General features: G+C 32.5%; 2 protein-coding genes across 12 annotated transcripts in view; one reads left to right on the forward strand and one right to left on the reverse strand.

Annotated features, from left to right (window-relative positions):
- The window catches only part of mask (multiple ankyrin repeats single KH domain), a 117120-nt gene extending 112372 nt beyond the window's left edge, over positions 1-4748 (reverse strand). For 8 of the 11 annotated variants that reach the window (XM_074177934.1, XM_074177928.1, XM_074177927.1 and 5 more), the window contains exon 1: positions 4408-4748. In XM_074177934.1, the coding sequence (XP_074034035.1) occupies positions 4408-4608 (201 nt within the window). In that variant the 5' untranslated portion in view covers positions 4609-4748. The remainder of the gene's footprint in view (positions 1-4407) is intronic. The other 3 variants (XM_074177930.1, XM_074177929.1, XM_074177933.1) reach the window with 2 other exon arrangements.
- A 6151-nt stretch (positions 4749-10899) lies between these two features.
- Positions 10900-20190, forward strand: Caf1-105 (Chromatin assembly factor 1, p105 subunit). The gene is made up of 5 exons (XM_023174308.2): positions 10900-11152; positions 11205-11429; positions 11486-11641; positions 14171-14484; positions 18176-20190. The coding sequence occupies exons 1-5, from the start codon at positions 11030-11032 to the stop codon at positions 20007-20009; spliced, it is 2652 nt and encodes an 883-aa protein (XP_023030076.2). The 5' UTR covers positions 10900-11029; the 3' UTR covers positions 20010-20190.
- Positions 20191-23529: the final 3339 nt, after the last annotated feature.

Below are 23529 nucleotides of genomic sequence, written 5' to 3' on the forward strand. Positions count from 1 at the left end.
ATATATACCCTCCACATTTATTAAGTACTTCATCTTAAAGATTAACTAATGTGCGAGCAGATTTTCAATCATATTCAAAGTTACTGATTTATTCAGCTTTTTAATGTCCTAGTGTCATATTAAAATTTCAGGTTAAAACCCAATATGGTACATGAAAATTAGTTTTGAAAGTCAGGGAAACTGAGAGGCCAAATAATAAATAATGAAGTGTTGCTAAAAGGTAGAACTGGAAGTTCTGGTTGTAAATGATATAATCAGTTTAATGGAAAGAAACCACGATATAAAAATAGTGTGTTATGCAGACTGAGTAAAACTGAGAGGATTTATGAAGATATCGTTCAGTCACAGTGTTTTTTGGACGCTCCATCAAAGATCACCTGTGTTATTCAAATATACAGAAAAACAAATAACTTGTAAGTAGTGATGAGTTGAAACTTTTGGGAGTAATTTTCGACAAACATCTGCAATGGGCAAGTCATATAGAACTATTGTCTAATAAGCTGAGAAGTAGTTGCTGCAGCATAAAGTATATGAAAGACCACTGCAGCAAAAATGTCTTGCTTACGTTGTACTTTGCACATTTCCACTCCCACATGAAGTATGGTATACTGAATTGGGGAAACAGTGCCGGTATGAATCGGATCTTCATTCTTCAAAAATATGCAATTCGAATAATGGAAAGTATTGATATGAGAACCAGTTGTCGTCAATACTTCATAACTCGTGGTGTATTAACAGTTTATATATACTGGAAGCTTGCACTTATATCTATAAGAATAAGTTTGCAATAGATAACAGTCATTGCTATAACACCCGTCATAGAAATCTCTTACAGCCTGATTTTCATTGGACATCTCTGTACCAAAGAAATTTTTATTGTATTGGTTGTAAGCTCTATAATATTCTTGATGATCATATAAAAGCATCCCCCAATGTTCATATTTTTAAATCAAGGCTGAAAAAGATCCTACTTCATAAGTGTTGTTATTCCATAGACAATTTCTTTTTATCGATAATTTTTTATTTTTAAACAATATTATTGATGTTTTTATATATACATGTATAAGTGAATTTGTGATTGTTGACATGTCCTTTTTCTATGTACCGATGTAACTGAAATATTGACATTTCTAATCACTTTCACATTTCTAATTAATTTTCACTCTAGTATTAGGACATGCAGAACATCCAGCGAGGGTCTGGAGTATGCTTAGGGAAGAAGCTCTGATCTTGTTTGACCTGAGATACAATAGGATCCAGTTTAAAAGTCTTATTTTATTTCACAAAAAGTGAAAAGCAATTAAAATATATAGCTGTACATTTTTACAGTAGAAGACCCACTCTGGTCGGAGGTGGGTCTTTTAACATTTTAATATTGATGTAACCTTTGTGCATTCAAATGATAAAGGAATATTATTATTATTATTAGAATTAATCCCAAACAATGCTCCCACAAACCAAAACTTCAACACTCTTCTCGGCACGTGTTTCACCAATTCAGTTGGTGTCATCAGGAGATGAACTATGAACTATATTATAGTATAAGAAAATAAATATTTCGAAATAGAATTTCAAAACATTCTTCTCTCACAAACTATTCACTCAGTAGGTTATGGTAAATGTCTGCCGGAAAACAACTACTTCCCCAGCTAATACCAAGCTGGACATTGTGTAACATACATTTATGTAAGATACCTCACAGAGGTTAGTCTTGCCGATATTTCTAGTTCATTTAGCAGCAGGACCCTGCTGATATCAATCGAGTGATCACCTATTATTATCACCTAGTACACAATACATACATACAAGTTACATACATACAAGTACATACAAGTTGGATGAGATGAAGTATGAACTACACTATAATATACCTTACAGGTTGACGTCATCAGAAGATGACCTTTGATACCACTGTTCAACTTGGCAACTGTAGAAAACTACAGAAATTATTCCATGTAGATGAAAAATCACTTTAGTTATTTTCATGAGAATTATTTTGATATAAATAGATCGATAAAATTTGACTCGCCATGTAAGTCTAAGACTAAGTAGTTCGGAGATGGTGGTGTTACTTTATTGATATTTCCACTTGAAAGTATACAAAACCATGTCATTTCGCTATACAATAGCATCTTCGAGTGTTATAATACTGTTTGAACAAATTCTGTGTCGCTTTCATACTAATTTGAATCTGTATGACTATTACTGACAAATTTCTATATATCGAACAAACCGGAAGAACTTTCACCATAAGAATAAAAGAACATAGAGGTAGGTTTTTGAAAGGAAAGACCAATTCAACATTTGCAAACCATTTTTTGACCAAGAGTTCAAGAGGGCAAGAGTTCAATAATGATTTTGTAAGAGAAAGTTCAAAACTCAACCTCAAATATATTTGAATTGTTCCCCTTTATTGAATTCAGTTTGCAAGGAGGAAATAGGTGATTAGGAGAGATTTTAAGAGAAGATAAAATGATGGTGCAGGTAAAAATTGTGTTCATTATTCTTCAGCTTTATGAGTTGTGCCTAAAAAGGTAAATAGTTTAGGTAAGGAATTTACGATGTAGAAATTTGTCAGGTAGTAATAGTCATAATGATTCAAATTACTATAAAAGCAGAATTGTGATCCCTGAAGATGCTATTGTATAGCGAAACACGTGTTCCGGTTTTGTAAACTTTCAAATGGAAATCTCGCATTAAAGTGTGTTTTTTGAATACATCATAATAGATTTTCATTGAGTATCAGTCCGTTTTATCATATTTTAGATTGGAAATATTAAGTAATTAGATTGATTTTTTTTATAAAAGGGAGTAAAACTTCTAAAATTGGTGGAAGATACTGTGTTAATCCAAAGTATTGATCATTGAAAGTCTTCTATCAAGAAATTTGATTCAGAAAATATCTAGCGAAATCACAGGTTTCATTAAAATCATTGTAACAACCACTTTCCTATGAAAACCTTCAGAAGTCTTGTGCGAGCTACAAAAAGGTGAAGGTCCTACTTTTCAACTTGTGATCCTTAGCCTGATCAAGGATAAGTCCTTCTGAAGTATCAGTGACTTATCCAAAGTCATGCCACCCGGATTGCTTCAGTTCAGAAAGAGAATGTGTTTCAGTAGACATCTATACAATATCCCTGACAAATTATTCAACAGACAAAAGCATTTCTCCTAAAATCACTTTTTAATCACAAATTATTTAGTAGAAGTTGTAAAAAAAGCTGGAAATTTCAGCAGAAAAGAACAAAGCAGTGAAAAGTAAAAGGATTGCAAAACGGAAAAGAATGTTCATATTTAAGTAATTAGTAGTAATATCACTCATAAACCTTGATTAGTTTTGGAATAAACTGAGATAAAACATAGAATGTCTGCTTCATAAATTACATCAAATTGTAAGAGCATGCTGATATTGAAACATAACCTGAAATGTTTCAAAATTTTACTCCAAAATGCATTAGTAATTCCACTTTTCATTAAAAATGTACCTTACAGGTACATTTTCATTTATGAAATATTCATCCCTTTGAAGAAACTAGAAATATCATCACAAGTAAATGCATTAGACAATAAAACTGGATATTACTATTGTTTCGATCACCATTAGAAGTAAATTCAATAAATTTGAACACTAGTGAAAATTTGGAAAAACTACTGTTCAGGCATGCTTCATTTCCAATATGAATAAATAATTCAAGAAATTCATAAAATTCCTTTGCTTCCTTCACCTTTATACTCAGTTCTTATATAGCAAGAGTTGGCAGGACAGGAAAAATTTGTAAATATTGACCACTACCTACATAAAATGTTAAACTCAAATAAATGTGCTGACTCAAGTCGACACACTTTTTGAATACATGAATCAAATGAATAATTTTTTTCGTGAATCTCTATATAATCTTTAAAATGATGAAGAAATGAAGAATAGGCAAGACTTCATGAGAAACTGCCATATTTGAGCCCAAATATGATCAGAAAAAGAAATATCAAATACTAGTTTTACCTTTTCATAATATCAAAAATATTTATTCAGTCAAATTCCAAATCCAAGAAACAAAAGAAGTTGACGTGTACTGTGGTCAACTCGATTTTTTCACGTCGGACGGGACGAGTCTCATTACTCATTAGGAAACCATTCTTGCAGTGAAACATTGCAATAACCCAGGCGCACTAAGTTTTTGGATGGCAATTTTTCTGTACTTACATAATGAATATCTGGTAGCTCAGTGGCAATTCTAGTGGAAAATTTCCGCGAATTCTTGGAAAATTCGATATTTTAGGGCGAGTATTGTACAACACGAAAATTATTGCCACAAGATGTCTCTCGGCTAGAAGTTCATTGATACTTGGGCCTCGAGGCAGAAATTGTTGGAAAAAACAAGAGACGATTGATTATCAAAATTAGCCTACCTCTGATACACTATCTTCTTCGCTTTCTGATGTTTCTGACATATATCTGCGATGCTCTGAATAGGTTTCAGTTTCAGATTTTGCAGGACTTGAATTGGCCGTCGTCGATTGGGGAGTAGACGATGAGTTCCCTAGTTCATGAACAGTCACTTTATCTATTTTCGGATTATCTGTAGAGGAATCTTGCGAAACATTCTGCATATTGGCATTTCAATCAAACTATGAATGTTAAAACAGTTACGATTTTTCTATAAAATAACCGTACGCGCACTAATAGCAAGCACATTCGTTCACATAAAATTCCTTGCCATCGCCATTTTCTACTATGGCCGAGACAGAAATCAAGTTCCGTATTTCTTGTTCCCACACCGACGTGACATCTATTACAAGCCTTTGAAAACTATCCAAAGAATTTAAAAAGTAATATCTATATTATAGAAAACTGTGGGCCCCTAATGTTCCATGTAGAGTAGACACCTACTAAAACTTAAAATGTTGGCTTACAGATGTCACTGAGAGAGGAAGTACTGTAGCACAGAATCTAGTAGTAGTCACAGCACAGTTAGTATGGCATAACTTAGCTTTTACTGTGACCACAACATAAAAAACCTTATGCTGTGCTGTTACGAATGAGTTACGAACAGTGTTGCCAGAAACGTTTTGAGCGATTACCGTTCTTACAGGGAGTAATTTAAGTTTATTACCTTACGAACCATGGAAAATTACGGTACTATTTATTACCTTTTGATATATTGATGATGTTACTGGAAGACGTTTCATCTACATTTAACCCATGTACAATGAAGAGTCACGGCAAGTGTCGTGCTGACGTCACAACTAACGTCTCATAATTCGATAAAAAAAAATGTAGTAGAAATTTCTGATGCAATTAATATGGAGTACGGAAATTAGGAAAAACTCAAACGCAAGAGTACGAAACAAAACTTCACGAAAATAATAATGGCTTATTCTGCTAATTACGGATGTGTTTAATTCATTATTCATGAATAGGGCTTATATGTACCTAAATGTAAGTTACTATAAGTTCTGATTCTCGCAGCTTCGATGTCTGTGTTTTTCTGATCGGTGCAATAATACTATAATTTCTAACCAAGTAGCTTCTAACCAAGTAGCTTGGTTGGAACTCAGAAAATTTTCGAAATATGGGATCATTAACATTTAACTATAGAAATCCGGCCTTATAAAAATTTTTTCGAACTTACCTTAAGTCACAAGAAAATACCAAATGGTGAGAATAAATTAATTTATAATACAATAAACATAGTTTTTCATTAACAAACAGTCTCTTCTTCCTTTTTCGTCTGAACTGCCTGCCTCATGTTCAGATTTCCTCTACTTATTTCGTATAAGACCTCAACCTCGATTCAAAATCTGACATTTTATATGAATTTAATAAGTGTTCTCGATTGGAGTTTGGTGTCATCAGAAAAATATATGCTATTTGTGACACAGCTGTGTTTCTGAGTACAGTCAGTAGATTAATATTGATTATTAAAAGAAACACAACTTGCCTAAATAGAAGTTTCACTTTTCAATTCAACATGAGAGCTGAGACTCTTCCTTATTCATTGATTCATTGAATACATATTCAAATAACTAAAACTATAGTTTTTGGTTTTTCATATATCAATTTTTCAAATGTTAAATGCACTATCGTTCGAGGGTTGAAAGTAGTGTTTTTACTGAAAAATCCGTAATATTACCGTTTGCGGCAACACTGGTTACGATTGACTCGCGGCGTGACAGTTGGTTAAAAGTAGAAGTCTATATACAATGCTAGAAGAGTAAAAATTTCTTATTGGCCAAAAATAGAGTAGCTCGCGACAGACAAAGCCCTGTGGAAGAGGCTTGCAAGATTCAATACTTGCGCCCAACAGCTTCCAGCAGATAAAGCCGCTTAACCGCTGATTAGTAATTGCTTAATCCAGCAGCTGATAAAATTGAAGTGTTTTTTTAATTCGCTGAATGGTTAAGCTGTATAATCTGGAAGTCGCAATAAAAGTAAAAAAATTGGCATATTGTTGGCAAAGAATATAATGAAATGATAATCAACAGAAATTAATATTGATCTCTAAAATGGGTTGAGTATCCTAATTTATTCATATTTTAAAGTATGGCATAACATTTGACATGTAATATACCATCTAGTTGATTCAATAAGCCCTTTTACGCTGCATTCAGCCCATAGCTGTTTGCTTTTTTTGTTTTGGACGCAATGAATCTTTGCATAACATATATGCTACAATTTACAAAGGTATTAAGTCAGTCGGAAAAATTCTTGCTTCCTGAGAGCTATCTTGGCGTGCACTGCCTTTACCATTGGAGTAACATGCTAATAATGAACCGTAAGATTGTTTATCTATCGAGAGAAACAATCTTAAATATTTCTAAATAAAAGTCCGCGATAGCATATATCTACCTCTTATGTCTAGAAGTTGATGGTCAACACCCCTCGGGAGGCATCAATCATAACATTGTGTTACACGGCACGATTTGATATGACATCTTTGAAAAATAGGAGAGTTATCCTTGGTATAAAATTCCTGCATAAATTACTAAACAACAATATTGACAGTTCGGTTCTTTTACCCGAGATGAAGAATCTTAGTACCAAGAAGTGAAGGTCGTCACAATCTGAAATAATATGCGAACATCACGCACAAATGTCGTGCTACGATCACCATTGAATTTTATGTTCAGTAGCTTCAATAAAATCTGTGAACACTGCGATATTCATTTCGACTCTCTGAACGCCTTGGTATGTTGTATCCACAATCACTTTTAATAATACTATAAAATAACATTTGTGTCAGCACTGCTACATTGCATGATTTGCAACTTTCTGTGTATATACTCAATTTTTCATTCCCCTTTTAAAATTCTACTTATACGAATATTTTATGTATACTTTGTTTTAGCATTTACTTTTCTACCTTTCTATATTCCATTATTTTTAATATTTATTTCATATATACTCTGTAATAATAGCATTTCCTGTAACTGGGTACTCCTGTTGGAAATAAATCGCTTTTTTTATGTGGTAGCCACTATACGCAAAATACTAAGCCATAAATACAATTAAATTGGATACTTTTTTACAGTGCACATTTTATAATATCTGTCAAATTCTTTTAAAAATTGATAAACTTTGTCTTTAACACTAAGTCATTTAGACGAATTTTTTAAAAGTTATCACGATAAGATTAACTTGACGCAACGCAGCGAGCCATTATGCGTCGCGTATACTGTAAGACGACGGGGAACGATGCGCAGAGTTACAGAGGCGGTCTAAGCAATAGAGCGCCATCACCGAGAACGCGACCCGAACGCGGGCAGGCGCGTGAGGCCAGACGTAGTTGACGATTGTGTTAGTTTTCCTAATTTCTTAATAGGTAAGCTGTTTGATCTTCCTCTTGAAGATGATGGAAACACGTGTCGAGGTGTTGAAAATAACGGTTTGATGTTGGAAAAAAAACCCAGTAATATTCATTGAAAGCTTATTAAATTCTAGCAAACCACTAGGAAAAGTTGAGTTCATAGATTGTGAATAATGTGTACGAGAAACATATAGATCAGTATTGCTGCGTGTTGGATAATCATGAATTTCACTAGTGTATGTAATGTAATGATTGAAGTAAGAAGGTGCTTCACCAAATAAAATTTTGAAGATGAATATCATAAAAGAATTGAAAAGTCTATCTTTAACTGAGAGCCAATCTAAGACTTGATGCATAATTATGATAGGAGTGAATCTGTTGCATTTCAAAATAATTCGCATATCTCTATTTTTCAACTTTTGCAAGGATTCTCTACTATTACTGTCGAATAATGATAATAAGCTGGCACAGTATACAAAGTGAGGTTGTATTATCGTATTATAGACTGTTACACTTGTTTGGAAGCTAATATGGCTACTGACACGGGTAAAAAAGAATAGTTTTTTGTCAACCGGGTCTCATTATTGACAACATATCAAGAGGACTCTTTAAAAATGAACAACTGACAACAACCACTAAACTTCTCTTAAAAAAAAAGCTAAAGATATGTCCAAATCCAACAACTATAAATACTGGTTTGATCTTCCTCTTGAAGATGATCACTTGGTGATCGAAACACGTGTTGAGGTGGTGTTGTGAAAAAACTCCAGTAATATTCATAAATAATTTAGTTGATTCGCCTGCTATTATTAGTAACATTTACCTTAATGCTCCTACGTATATTACTAGACACCAGCATCCATTCAGTAACAAACAAACTATTTTTTGAACTCTCCAATGCAAAGGTGCAACATATCATACAATAACGCTGTCATATCCATCTCAAATAATATTTTTTCTTTCTCATTTTCAAAGTTTTCCTACACCTTGAAAAAACATTTTCATGCTACACAGACTTGATTGGTATTTGTGTGTATATATATGTATAGGTATAATTTTTTTTCTTTTTATATCATTTTCATTCACTCCATGCACTCAACTTCGTAACAATTTTAAAAACTATTTATAGATATAGATTATAATATTGAGAAATAACATATCTATGAATACTGTTTTGGGTTAGTCCCGTTTGTATTCCTTCTATATAAATAAATAAATGAGTTACCGTGTTAGGAATCACACGTTGAAAGGAAAGACCTCGTTAGTCCTTAGCTCGCACAAGTTTCTTAATTTCTGAGAGTTGTCGTTCGTATGGGGGCGATTGCTGATTAACGGAAAATAGATTTTTTTAAACAGACAGTTTACGTCTAATGTATTGGATGATCTTTCGACCATCCAAGTTAAGAGGGCGGCCAAATTCAGACTTCACAGACGAATGGACAACTCATCATTTACTTAACTTTGACCTTCACCAGGCATGAATATTATGATTCGTAAGGAACGTAGGCATAGTTTAAAATATGCTCGCCTGCAGGAATCGCAGATTGCGGCAGCACGCGTCTGGTTACCGTAAGAGCGAACGGGATGAAGCTATATTTAAAAACAGAATGTTAGAAATAGCATTTTAAATGACTTTAAAGAAGCCTACACGATATTGTTCGACTACACTCCTGTCCCATACAGAACAAATGAGCCAGGTAATTTGATATGTAAAAAAAACTGGCGATGTGGGTGAAGTAAAAAAAAGTTTCATTGATTTCATAGAAGGACAGGAGAAGAAATTTTTCAACAGATTTTAGGACAATTGGCAGGTGATAATTTTGATATTGGACAATGTCGTGACCAATAATGGGTCTAAACATGTGAATGCCTAATGCTCCAGAAGCTAAGTACGAGGCAGGTCAACATTAAACTGCTATAAATAATTTTAAATTCATTCCTAATTCAACTATTTGGGCGAGTATTCTCCACGAAATCAATCGAGTTCATATATAAATTCAGGAAGAAGATATTATCCTTGTGCGTTATGTTGCACTAATTGATGGTCTGCTCAAAACTTTGCATGAGACAGAATCCAATGAAATATTGGATAAATAAGGCTGAAAAAGTTGCTGAAAAAAACTGGTGTTGAGCCTATTTTGCAATACAAACGAATTCCGAAACGTAAAAAATATTTTCATGAGATCTGTGAAGAGAATTACAAACACTTGAACCTGTTCAACTATTTTCTAAAGAAATAATGATGACATTTAATTGAATGAAATCAGAAATTTGAAGGTGGTTTAATTGTGCTACCGTGCTGAATTTGAATTTTGCTTTTTTTAATGCTCCTAATATTTTGAAAATGTCAAAATAAAGGACTGTAAAAGTATGGAGCAGATCTGGCTGGAAAATACGAGCGAGATTTAAGCACCGTTGAATTCTGCCAAGAACTCTTCGTTTTTAAAGAGCAAGTTCCACTTTTATTTGGTGATATATAGAAAAGGCTTACTTGCAACAGATTTTTGGGCATTATTAGCAGGATGCTTTTCCTGATATTTGCGTTGCCCTGCGAATTTACTCTATGCTTCCTACTTTATACGCAAGCTGCGAGCAGTTTTAGCAAACTAAAACTAATTAAAAATTATTTTCGATCTTCTATGAGCCAGAAATCCTTATCGAGTCTTGCAATTTCAGCGATAGAAAATCGAATTACAAAATCGAATTACACACGAGTTAAATTATAACAAGGCCATAGATTTATTTGCTGAATAAAGAGCTGTGCTTTGTGCAAAATTTATATCCTATACGTTCATGTCTATATATTTTCAAATAAAAAAGCTCAACACAGAAAGAACAACGATGGATGTATTATTTCAGGAAAGCCTATGTCCAAATGTCAATCAGTGTACATCTGATAGCTGAAATTATAAAGATGATGAAGGTATAAATAAATATAAGTGGGCGTGGGCGGTATTTTTCAATTTTGCCCTGCCCAAAAAAAATTGAAGGTCAGGGGCTGCCCCCATGAGTAGGCTTAACTACGCCTGAATGGAAGCAAAAGCTAATATTCAAGACAGAGAGAAAGAAATTTTTTTGAATTTGGACAACTGGCAGGAAAGTGACAAGTGACATTGTTTTGGCGCCAAGTTGTGTTGTATTTAGTTATACATTTTAATTTTTAATGAAAGTGAAATAATCTTTCACACATTGAAAGCACTAAAGGATTTTGATTAAAATATAATATGAGGTGCACCATTCCAGAAATATCTTGGCACAATAGGGAACCAGTTCTTAGTGTAGATATTCATCCTTTGTCAAATGACTTTTACAGGTTAGCCTCAGGTGGTGGAGACAGTCATATATTGGTAGGTACTAAGGGTTTTTTAATCAAAGAACTTATTGTAAGATCATCTTTAGATATGGCAAATGACTTTATGTGAAAATGGATCAGTTAAACAAGAAGTTATATCAGATTTAACCAGACATCAAAAGGCAGTCAACACAGTTCGATGGTCTTCATCTGGGCATTATTTAGCCTCTGCTGATGACGATGCTAACATCATAGTATGGCAGTTGAAGAGTGACAATATACCGATGCTCGAAGGAGAAACAGATGATAAAGAAATTTGGGTTGTTTACAAGGTGAATAATTAATTTCTTCTGAGAATTCATATTCTGATTTTCTCTTATGTTTTTAGGTATTGAGGGGTCATAAAGAAGATATTTATGATTTATGTTGGTCAGTCGATGATTCAAAGTTGTTTTCTGGATCCATAGATAACACTGCAATATTGTGGGACCTCTCAAAGGGCAAGATGGATCATATTTTGTCTGATCACAAAGGATTTGTTCAGGTGAATTAATTTGTGAAGATGAAATTCTCGAAATTATTTTTCTGATTAGGGCAAGAAAGATATATTTTATTCTTCAATAATCAAATATGTGTGATGTTGAGAGTATTGTTAATTTTCATGTGATCTGTTTAAAATATGTTTTTCCGTTAACCAGCTGCCGCACCCCTACGAACGACAACCCTCAGAAGTAGAAACTTGTGCGAGCTAAGGATTAACGAGGTCTTACCTTTCTACGTGTGATTCCTAACACGGCCAAGCATTTCGTGCAGGTGTTCAATAGTTTATTTGAAGTTGAAATTATAATATTTGAAATATTGTTTCTCAAACAAAACAAGTGAAGACAATTCTACAATCTGTTCACAGTTGTTCATTTTTGGAGCAAGATTGATAAAAAGCTATGTTTTTCATATTTTGTTGTTTTACCATTCCCTGGTTCTCTCAGAATGCACACTTGCAATTAGAAAACTCTCTTTTCAAAATATTTTTCTTCTGTTAGTTACTCTCAGGTTCACTTCCATACAATATTTCCCCACATCTGTTTCATAGTAGACCACTTCTTCAAATCTTACAAGAAAAAATTAACAGTCTCTCATTTTGTTCCTCCTAACAGGGCACTCTTTATTTTGAATGCTTTTTTATAAATTCAAAACAAATACTGAATTACTTCTAATACTTGTAATGATTCAGTTAGGTTCAACTTTCATCAAAGGCTCCAATAATAAGTTGAATATTTAGAACCTGTATTGCATGTACAAAGGAGTTGCTGGTAACAAAGTATTCACCATGTAAGATGTTTACTCATCATGTAAGCAATTTGAAATGAAGATCTAGTTCCAGGCATTACTTTTTTCCATAAATGTATTCTACTCAAGTAGTTGAAACAATATCTGTATGTCATCTGGTGATCCTACAAAATGAGATGAAATATCGATTTTCTTATCACTTTGATTCAGAAAATCTACTTCAAAGTATAGTATGAGTTTGGTATTGGCTTCAATACCGATCAGACATATAAAGTGGAAGGTTAATAATAGTAGGAGTACTTTATATGTTTATAGATGAACAAACATCCATTAAAATTGAATTCATCTTGTGAGTGTGAAATATTGAAGAATAATGTGTAAATACAAATAAATAAATGAAATAAAATAATAATATTGAAACTTATTTCAAAAGTTAATATAAAAAGGTCAATATTTCAAGGGTGTATTATTGAAATATTCATAAAAGCATTTATTATACAAATATAATATATTATTTATTACTTCTGATGCACTGTTTGGAACCTTTGGTGTAGTAATGAATATTACTGGAGTTTTTTTCCCAACACCAAATCGTGTCGAGGTGCTAAAAATAACGATTTGGTGTTGGGAAAAAACTCCAGTAATATGTATATTATTTATTGATGATTTTTTTTTGATATTTTGTAATAATCCTTGCATGAAACTGTGAATACCTGAACTGTGTCTCAAAGGACAGTACAAATTAATAAATTCCATCTGTTGAAGCGCTCTACAAAAAGTCATTCCTGAAGGATTCCCCACAATCAGCAGTTGGCCGATTATCCACAACACGTGGAGGTTCTTGGAATAAGCGCTGGTAAATTTTTAACAGCCACTACCATTCATATCCTATCAAGAGAGTGCTGCTTGGTGGTCAGCAGTACACCTTGATTCATAGAGTAATGAACACCTACATGGCAGCAATTTGCTGACCGGCTGGTGTGAAAGGTCCATTGCCTGCCCTGTAATCCATCACACATTGGGTATGAAAGGCGTGTTGTCTCGACGATTTGATCTCAGCTTCCATCTTCTGTACTCGTTGTTTGATCTTCCAGACAGTATTCTCTGGATTCCGTCCTCCTGATTCGGAAAGTGATTGAACATCACTGAACACGGTTGGGTTGATTTTCCAGATGTCAGCCTCTTCTGTAAGAACATCATGAACCTCTGCATCTAAACGAGCCAGCTTTTGTAGCTTCAGGAACCTCATTCGGTGGACCACCCTGCGTTTTCCGAGTGTTTCAACTGGTGGAATGATGCGAATCTCTTCTCTAACAGCGTCAACGAGTGATGGAACTGCCACTTCCACCACCTCATTGGCATGCTGGGGACGAGCTTCATAACCCAGCCACCAAAGATGGTATATATAATCCATGCAGAGCATGCATTTTCGCCATCTACCCTCTTTACATGGGCCGACTATTCTCGTAACAACCCATCAGACTTTTAGCTCGCTTCAACAATCAGAAATGTCAAGAGAAAGTGACGAAAATAGGGAGTGGTTTGGCAACACCATATTTTTAATCAATTTCTATAACTAATTTTACTGTTCGTGAGTAGTGAGATCTATAATCTAGATCTAGAAAGTAACGCAAAAAAGGAATTTTTCAATTCTGGATATATAAGTCATGAATATTTAAGAGGTTGAGGAGTAATTTTGGGTCAGTTTCTTATGGTTCATATATTAAATGTAACAATAGTTAAACAAAACTTGTGTAAATTAAGTTTTAATAAATATTTTTTGCAGGGTGTTGCTTGGGATCCAAAAAACCAGTTTTTGGCAACAATAAGCACTGATCGAATTTGTCGATTCTTCGATATCACTGGTAAACATGTCAAAGCTAGGATACACAAGGGAAAACTGCCGGTGTCTCAAGATCACTTTCTTCATGAGAAAGAAAGTAAATACTTTCATGATGACACATTCAAATCATTTTTTCGAAGACTACAGTTCACTCCTGATGGTTCAATGCTCATTGTTCCCTCTGGTCATATGCAAGCTGATGACTGCAAAAAAATCTTGAACGCTACCTTGGTATTCACAATGGATAACTGGAATGAGTGAGTACATGTTTTCATGGAAGTTACTGTTGAAATAATGATATAAAGACTGGGGCACATCCAGGAGTTGGCTTGGGGTGAACTGAAACTCTTGAGGTAGAAGGAAATTGACATTTCCATTATGTATTAAATTTGAGTCAGCATTGTATTTGAGGTTTTTCGATTTTTCCAAGTGAGTAATTATTCCATCGATCTGAGACATCAGAGCAAAAAATTAATCACTCACAAATAATGACAAATACACAGGATAAACAAATATACAAAAAAATTCATGTGTTCCAAACAAAACCCTTATTTGATATGTTCGGTTATTGAAGTATTTGTAACAGTGAAACTTGTAAAAGGAGTTTCCTTTTTAATTATGATGTGCAAGCTATCTCAGCCGGTGTCAAATTATTTGCGACAGATATCAAAGGCTATGCGGTAATGGTCAAAGTGAGCTACCTTGCTGCAATAGGCAAACAGTATTGTATTGTATTTATTTATTAAGTAGGCAAGCCTAATATACAAAAAAAAGAAAAATTACAAATTCAAAAATATCTCACGACCTTAACTATTTAAATATAGTAACATTTTAAAGTACCTTTCAAGGAAAACCAAATATACATACATATCTATAGATTATTAGGTTAGTTCACATTAAAAAATAAAAAAAAAATTACAAATATCATAATGAGCTGTCACTAATATACTTCTTTAATGATGACTTAAATTGGTTCATTGAATTAGATTCTTTTACAAATTGTGGTAGTTTATTAAATTCGTTTAAGCCTTTATGAAATATACTATTCCTACCAAATTTAGTGTTAGTTTTATTAATGTAAAAATTGTTATTTCTTCTCGTATTGTAATCATGAACGTCATTATTTCTCAATAAGAATTTTTGAAAGTAATTGGGTAGCAATCCTTTATGCAGCTTGAATATAAAGATCATAGTCATATATAATATACGTTCTTCAACTGAAAACCAGTTCAGACACTGTAACATCGATTTAATTGCTGAGTAACGGCCACATCCCAATATTAATCGCATGCCCCGATTTTGAAGCTTTTGCAATTGCGCTATTTTATTTTTACCAAGTAGAAAAAGTAATGTAGTACAATAATCAAAATGAGGTTGTATTAGGCTTTTAAAAATAGTCAACCTAGCATACATAGACACTTTTTTACATATACGAGAGAGAAAAAAAAGTTTCTTAGATATTTTTTTACAAATAAAATCAGCATGACTATTTAGTTTTAAATTTTTATCAATTATGAAACCCAGATATTTTATTTCAGTCACAATTTCAATGCTAACATTATTAATATTTATAACAGCATTTGCCCAAACAATTTGATCATACTTATAAGATGATGTCAAAATCATACTTTTTGTTTTATTGACATTTAGTTTCAGTTTATTAATGAATAAATATGTTTCAATGCTATTTAAAGACCTATTCATTTCAACAATTGCCTGATCCAAATTTTCATGTATACAATAAACCAATATATCATCTGCAAAAAGATTTATACAGTGTGATCCAGATATGTGGCAATGGACCTAACACACTACTCTGGGATATGCCACTCTCAATTATAAGTTCATCTGACAATTCTTTTCCAAATTTAGTTTTTTGTCTTCTGTTGAATAAGTAACTTTGAATCCAATCGAAAACAATCCCTGATCAATTGTTTCAAATGCCCTTTTAAGGTCGAGAAATGTCGCAACAATGTACTGATTTCTATCAATTGTATTTTACCATTCAGTTATTAAAAATTGTAGAGACGTTTCACATGAGTGTCTAGCTCTAAAACCTGATTGGTTGCCTATAAACAATTTATTGGTATTAAAGTACTGAATTAATTGGTTATATACAGACATTTCTAACACTTTTTCAAGAGTTGGTAGTATATTTAATGGTCTAAAATGTTCAGCTTTAATTGAGTTAATTTTCGGTACAGGAACAACAGTGGAAATCTTAAATTGATCTGGAAACACACCGGTTCTAAGTGATGTGTTAATTAAATTTAATATTGCGTACCCAGCCACATCAAAGCTTTTTTTTAAGAAATTATCATTTAAAATTTCTGCTTTGTTAGTTTTGTCAAGCGAGAATATAATATTTCTTAGTTCATTAATTGTTAAAGGCGAGAATTCAGTGAAATTAGCTGCTATATACAGAAAGAACGGTGTTACAGATGCCTAATGGTACTAACGCAAATGATGAAAAGCCTTGAATATCATTTTTTTGTTGAAATTATTTGAGTCCCAGTTACATTGCTGTTTGATTCGGATCTTTCCTGCACTGATGAGAGGGAATACCTCGAAACCGAGAAGATCTACTAGTATAATTTCAGCATAATACTCGACGTTGTTGCCTTTACCTCTTTCAAGATAGTCAATGAAAATTATCCCACACGCTTCACAAAAAACCGATGCCATGACCTTGCCTGCAGATGAAACTGTCTTCTCCTTCTTTGGAGTCGGTTCTCCCTTTTGAGTCCATTGTTTTGATTATTCTTTTGTATCGGGTGTAAAGTGATGAACCCATATTTCATCCATGGTTATGAAACGAAGCAAGAATTCTGCTTTGTTGCTTTGGAACTTTGCTAAACACTCAATTGAAACATCTTCATGGTTGCTATTGCCGGGGAAGTAGTTGTTTTCCTTCCGGCAGGCATTTACCAGAACTTACGCTGTTGGTAGTTGGGAGAGATGAATATTTAGATATTTGGTTTCAAAATATTTATTGTCCTGTTCATATAAATGACAAACAACTTTTCCATTCCTGCGACTTCATAAATCTGTTTTACTTCACGCAGTAATTGGAATAGCATCTGATAATGAACAACTCACTAGCAACCATTCATTATTCGTACGAACTCGAACTTGAATAAGTAACACCAAAGTACACCTCCAACTTCACTGTTCAAGAACTCTTTCATTTAGAGAATTGCGTTTATGTATTATAAACTTCCTGAGAACGTTTTTCCAAATGGATTTAATCTCCAGTGATTCAAATCTAATGTGAATCACTACTTTCGCACAGGCACCTTTTCTGGAGCGCCTTAAGGATTTGTCTCTGGTGCTTGTGTTTTGTCTTTGTTTAAAAAAAACAATTTAAAACTAATCTTGTTATTCATATATTACCTAACCACTATTATAACCTTATGTACTATTTATGTTTACAGACATGTATGTTTATGATGTCATCATTTTTTATTGATTTGTAGTATATATCTACATTTACATTTGTATGTACATTTATAAGGTTTCGTATATAATAAAAATTCATTTTCTATCATTGATTATGCATTAAGACTAGCCCCTCGTCATGACCTTTTCTATTGTGTAACCATTTCAACAACTGCGAAGAGTATTCACATGTATGGAATACATAATATAACGTGATTCAGAAATGGCATAAATATGCTTCTTCAAGTATTGAACATTTTATTAGTATTCCTGGGCTTTCCATTCAGCCATAAGTCAAAAAATCCTCCTAATGTAGTTCAGAACCCATGAATTTTCTTCCAAAAGGATTTTATCTAATCTTGTAATTTCTGAGAACCTTTATTCTCAGTGTTGAGAATTGTATGATTTCTGGAACTTTGATATTCCAGGGTTTGTTTATAAATTTTTCAAATAATGATTCTAAATAACATTTTGGGTGATATTTCCTTGATAGTTTTATATATTTTGCAGACCAGCGGCAGTCCTACCACTTCCCAAACAATGCAGTACCGTAGTAAGATGCTGCCCTATTTTATTTCAACACCACGAGGACGGTCCAGATCCCTTAGTGAAGACGCCATATCGCATGATTTTTGCAGTAGGTGCAGATCATGATGTAATTCTTTATGATACTCAGCAGACTGTACCTTTTGCATGGTTTCATCAAATCCATTACACAAGACTCACTGATTTAACATGGTCCAAAGATGGGCTACTCTTAATTGCATCTTCCACTGATGGGTTTTGTGCTCTTATAACGTTTGAACCTGGAGAATTGGGTGAACCTTATGTTAAAAAAGATGAGAGTGATATTGAGGAAAATCCAATGGATGTAAGTGGTTGCTTAGACTTAATGAGCAAAGATGAGAATGTCGACATTAACAATAAACTCGAAAAAGAAGTTGAGTTGAAAAAGAAGACAAGTTTTATAGCAAAGTGGGTGCAGAACACCCCTCAAAAACAGAAACCAGTGCCGGATAAAACAGTACCGAGAGCCAAAATTAGTGACGTTCAAGATATAATAGAGATTTCTGATGATGAAAATGCTCCTAAGGTACTGAAAAAAGAGCTCAGAGTAGAAATTAACAGGCTGTTTCCTAGAAGGATAACTCCAACGACCATTATCAAATCTGATGATCAAAAATTGATTGCTAAGCCAATTGAAGTTAGACGTAAACCTAGAGATGTAGATGCTAAACCAATTGAGATTAGGCGCAAACCTAGAGATACAGAAATTAAACCAGTTGGGATGATGCCAAAACCTACAAATGTAGAAACTAAGCCTATAGCTGTAAGAAGAAAACCTAGAGAGCCAGAAGCTTCACACAATAATGTTAAAGAATTTGAGAAAGATTGTTCCACACCAGATTCTATTAGCGGTTATAGTACTGAAAATAAAGAAATGTGCAGTGCAAATGAAGGTCTGACTGAAACTGATAAATCGAAAATATTAGAATCTGAATCAAGTGTTTGTGAAAAAGGAGTTACTGAAAATGTTCAAAACAAAGATTTGAACAGTGATACACACAAAGTTGTTATAATTAGTGAAAATTTAAGTGAAGGCCAAGAATGCAAAAGCAATGTAACAAAACCTTCAAGAAAAGTTGTTAAAGATCTTACTAAACAGTGGGGCACATCCTCTGAAGAAAAACATACTCCCAATAAAGACAGTCAGATCCATAAAGAACATAAGAGCATGACGTCATCATCTAAAAAACCATCAACAGGTAAAAGGAAGAAGGAGGACCCACCACGAGTCAAAATGAATTCACTCGTTAGGAAAAAGCTGAATACAGGTACTCCACCTAAAAATAATTCACTACTCAATTTTTTGAAAAGTTCTGCCGGAAAGAAGAAAGGTGTTGAATCCGAAGCTTCAGCTATCATTGAAATTGATCTGGGAGCTGAGGAAGCAAGAGATGCTTGGGGTAAGGAGAGTAAAACAAATCCTGCCAGTAGTAATCTAGAAGCCTTAGGTACAGAAGAGGACTGTACTGAAGATTTCAGTCTGCAGTTGGAAGATAGTCAGGACAATAACGAAAAAAGTGTCAAAGAAAAGGAAGACACATTCTGTGAAACCATGGAAGTCGATCAACAACATACAGTTTCAGAAGTAAGTGATAGTGAAAAGAAAACTAAGAACTTCGATTCTGTTGTGACAGACACTTCTGATGACAGCAATGATTCTGTGATTCACAAAAAGTTGGAAGGTAACTTAACCAATAAAGTACCTCGTAGAGTGCCTTTAATTACTTTGTCAAGCCCTAAAGACAAGAAAAAACAAAACAGGACGGAACAGTCTTGAGGGCAACCATTTTTTGTTTTCCATTGTAAATTCTATTTATTTCTCAATTGATTATTGCTGTTGTTTTAGGAATATTTATACTTATTTAAATATTAGAGCTTTACTTTTTTACAACATGTATTTTTAGAACTGTGAATAGACTGTAAATAGAAATCTTTTGAAATATAACTCTTTTGTAAAATGTGATTTTTGATTGGAATTATGTGAAGATCAATTCATATGCTTTCAGTTATAATAACAATAATAACAAGCACTTCATAGAAGTTGAAGAGCCTGTAAGTCTTGAGACATTATTTTTCATGTATAAATACTACTACCAAACATAAACCGCTAAGTTCGTTAATAATTTTGAGGCAAATAATTTCTGAACTATTCACTTTATTGTGAGATTTTCACTAAACAGTTTCACAAAAACACAACACTAGTTTCACTATACAATAGCTTTCTCAAGCGTTTTCAAACTGACTAAATTCTACTCAATTTGTGTTTTATATAATAACAATTAGGATAACAATATGATCCATATATTTTGGTTTGAAAATTATCAAATCCAGAGGCTTTTTTGTACTCAAATTATTAATTATGTCTTCTACTTCATCATAAATTACAGGGTTCAGAAAAATTGATTTCACATAACTCCTAGTTATTTTCTCAGTAGTCTCAATAATGGATGATAGTTTTGAACTAATGTCAACAAAGTGTTTTCCATTCAAATTATTACAACTTGTTTTTATTTTTTCCTTTTAACTGAAATTTATAATTGAATTGATGATCTTTCATGTTGACTCTGGTGTTGATTCTACGAACTCCTCATCATAAAACTTTTTTCGCAAGTTCAACTGATTCCTTAACATATTCATTGTGAAAGTTGTAATAGTGAATATTCTTCCAAGGCGGAGTTTTCTGTTTCTTGACAAAATATTTGTCTCTAAGTATCATTAATTTTGAAATATCGTTGTTAAGCCACAAGTTCTAATTTGTTTGCGATCTGCTTTGTTTTTCAGACCTATTCTTTTGAAAAAACTTCTTCAATTTTTATCATAAATTTTATCAACATCTAAGTTATTAGATTTTGAAAATTCTTCATAGAGATTCACAAGGCTTTTTTTTATGTACCTACACTCGATTCATTTCCATTTTATGATTTCTCAAAGCGTAGTTGATTATTGACTATTCAAATGATTTGGTCAATTGAGAAATGTTCCAAAAATAACTATTTCCTATCCGCTAGTGACCAGAATTTTTAACAGTTCATCTGAAAAATATATAATAGACTTTCAAAGAAACAAGAAGATGAATCCCTAACTTATAACTTCACTTGTCAAAAAGTTTGCAATGCTTGTGTTCTTATACAACAAAACTCCCCTCTACAAAGTCATCACTCCTGTGAAAGAACTATGTTACAAAAAAGGGCTTACTTTGGTCGTTCATCATTGTTGAAATTTACAAAGGCTACTATCCCATCGATGAAATGGATTCTTTTTATCTTGAATCGACCTTTTGTTTATATTATGGTGAACAACTTAAATATTGATAAATTGATTGATGTAGCCATTACTATGTGGTAGGAGATCATCATGAAAAATAGTCTAATCAACAAGTTCAAAATCATGAAAAATAGAGATAAAGGTCCTAAAAATATGAGCGATAGCTCATTCGATTTGGAATCACCTCTAGAAAAATGTTTTTGAAGGATTTTGGCGCAGGTAAAAAATTGCAATTGTTATTAACAAAATAAGATTAAAAAAAAATGGTATTTAGTTTTTCGTTAATAACTCAAAAAATATTAATATTTAAGCAATTTTAAAAAAGCTCGTTAATGAGGAGGAAATTTCCGATAAAAAAGTCCCAACTCCCGAAACTCTATATCCATTATTTATAATTTTAATTTGACGTTGAAAATAGGGTTCCGCGCGGCTGTTACGGCATGCGCGCGCTGCCGCTAAAGAGAGTTTATCAAAAGAAATAATTTTTTTATAACATAAAATGTCATTTTAAAAATTTGAAAAAATCTACTATTTTCTTAACACTTGAATGAATCGAGTCCCGTAGAAAAAAAGTTTTATCACCATTTTTCAAAAAGTTATTCAATTGTTAATTAACAAAATTTTTCCCAATCTCCATTGGAATAAATAATGGGATAAAAGGTACCTATAAATAATTGTCCTATAAATTTTAAACTTTGTGGAACCCTTTTAATATACATACTTCATACGATCCTGAGATGAAAGTTCATAAAAATTTATTAATTTGTTAAATATGATTTTTTATAACTATTGCAAAATGAAATATCTAAAAATTGTTGATAATTTTTTTTTCAATTAATATTTAGCTATGTCTGTTTTCACATTAAACAATGGCAGTTATTAACATAGGATATGACTTTTTTACGTAATTTGTTTATTAAATTGTTTGAAACAAATAGAGGAATTCAATTATTTTGAAATTTTTTTTGCTATTTTGTTGTCTAGAGATAATTATGATTAAAAATTTTTTTTCTTAATTTCAATCGTTAATTGTTTAAAATCGATTTTTTAATATTTCGATTGTTTAAATAATTAGTTAAGAAATAATTTTGCTTTTAAAAATCATAATTTACACTTTTAAATAGTTTGTCAAAAAATATTTATTATTTAATTGTTTATTAGTTTAACAATTTGTTATAAATAAATATTGACCAACGTTATATTTTTTTCTGAAGCAGATAAAAATTATATAAAGCTGTTTTTATAATTTTTTTCCGCTTCAGAAAAAAAATATAACGGTCTATATTTGTTTATAAAAAATTGTTAAACTAATAATGAATTAAATTTTTTTTTGCCAAACTATTTAAAAGTGTAAATTATGATTTTCAAAAGCAAAATTATTTCTTAACTAATTATTTAAACAATCGAAATATAAAAAAATCGATTTGTAACAATCAAAAATTAAAATTAAGATTTTTTTTTTAATCATAATTATCTCCAGACAACAAAATGAGAAATGAAACTATTGTTACTGCAGTTTCGTCCTATATGGACATTTTCGAATTAATACAATAATATTGACACTGTATTAGTTTGAAAATGTCCATATAGGACGAAACTGCAGTAAATGAAAGTGGTAAAAAATTAAAGTTTTTATTCCTTTTGATAACCTAAATGTGACCACAATGTGACTGATTATGATGCCTTAACAGCTGCCTTGAGGTATTTCTTCCAGCCACCAGGATAATCTTGATAACATTTCATTAATAACTTTGGATCTCTTATAGCAAGTTCTGCAATTCTGTTTCCTCCAGGGTGATGTGGAGTGGTATTTTTAATCCTGTCTCATTTGCTTATTCATGAAATCTTCAGATGTGAATACTTTTCCAAAATCAATAACACATATGGTAAATTAGCTAAATACTGTTTTACATATTTACTGTTGTCTTTCATTGCTTTTGCTGAGATATATTTTGTTGCTTCATCAACGATGATAAATGATTTCATTGTTTTGTTTAAGTCAGACATCTTTTGATTTCATATGATTTTTCAGA

This window comes from Leptinotarsa decemlineata, unplaced genomic scaffold, assembly GCF_025532065.1.
Source record: "Leptinotarsa decemlineata unplaced genomic scaffold, Ldec_3_MD MMD2_tig00003335_RagTag_RagTag, whole genome shotgun sequence".
NCBI classification, from domain to species: Eukaryota; Metazoa; Arthropoda; class Insecta; order Coleoptera; family Chrysomelidae; genus Leptinotarsa; species Leptinotarsa decemlineata.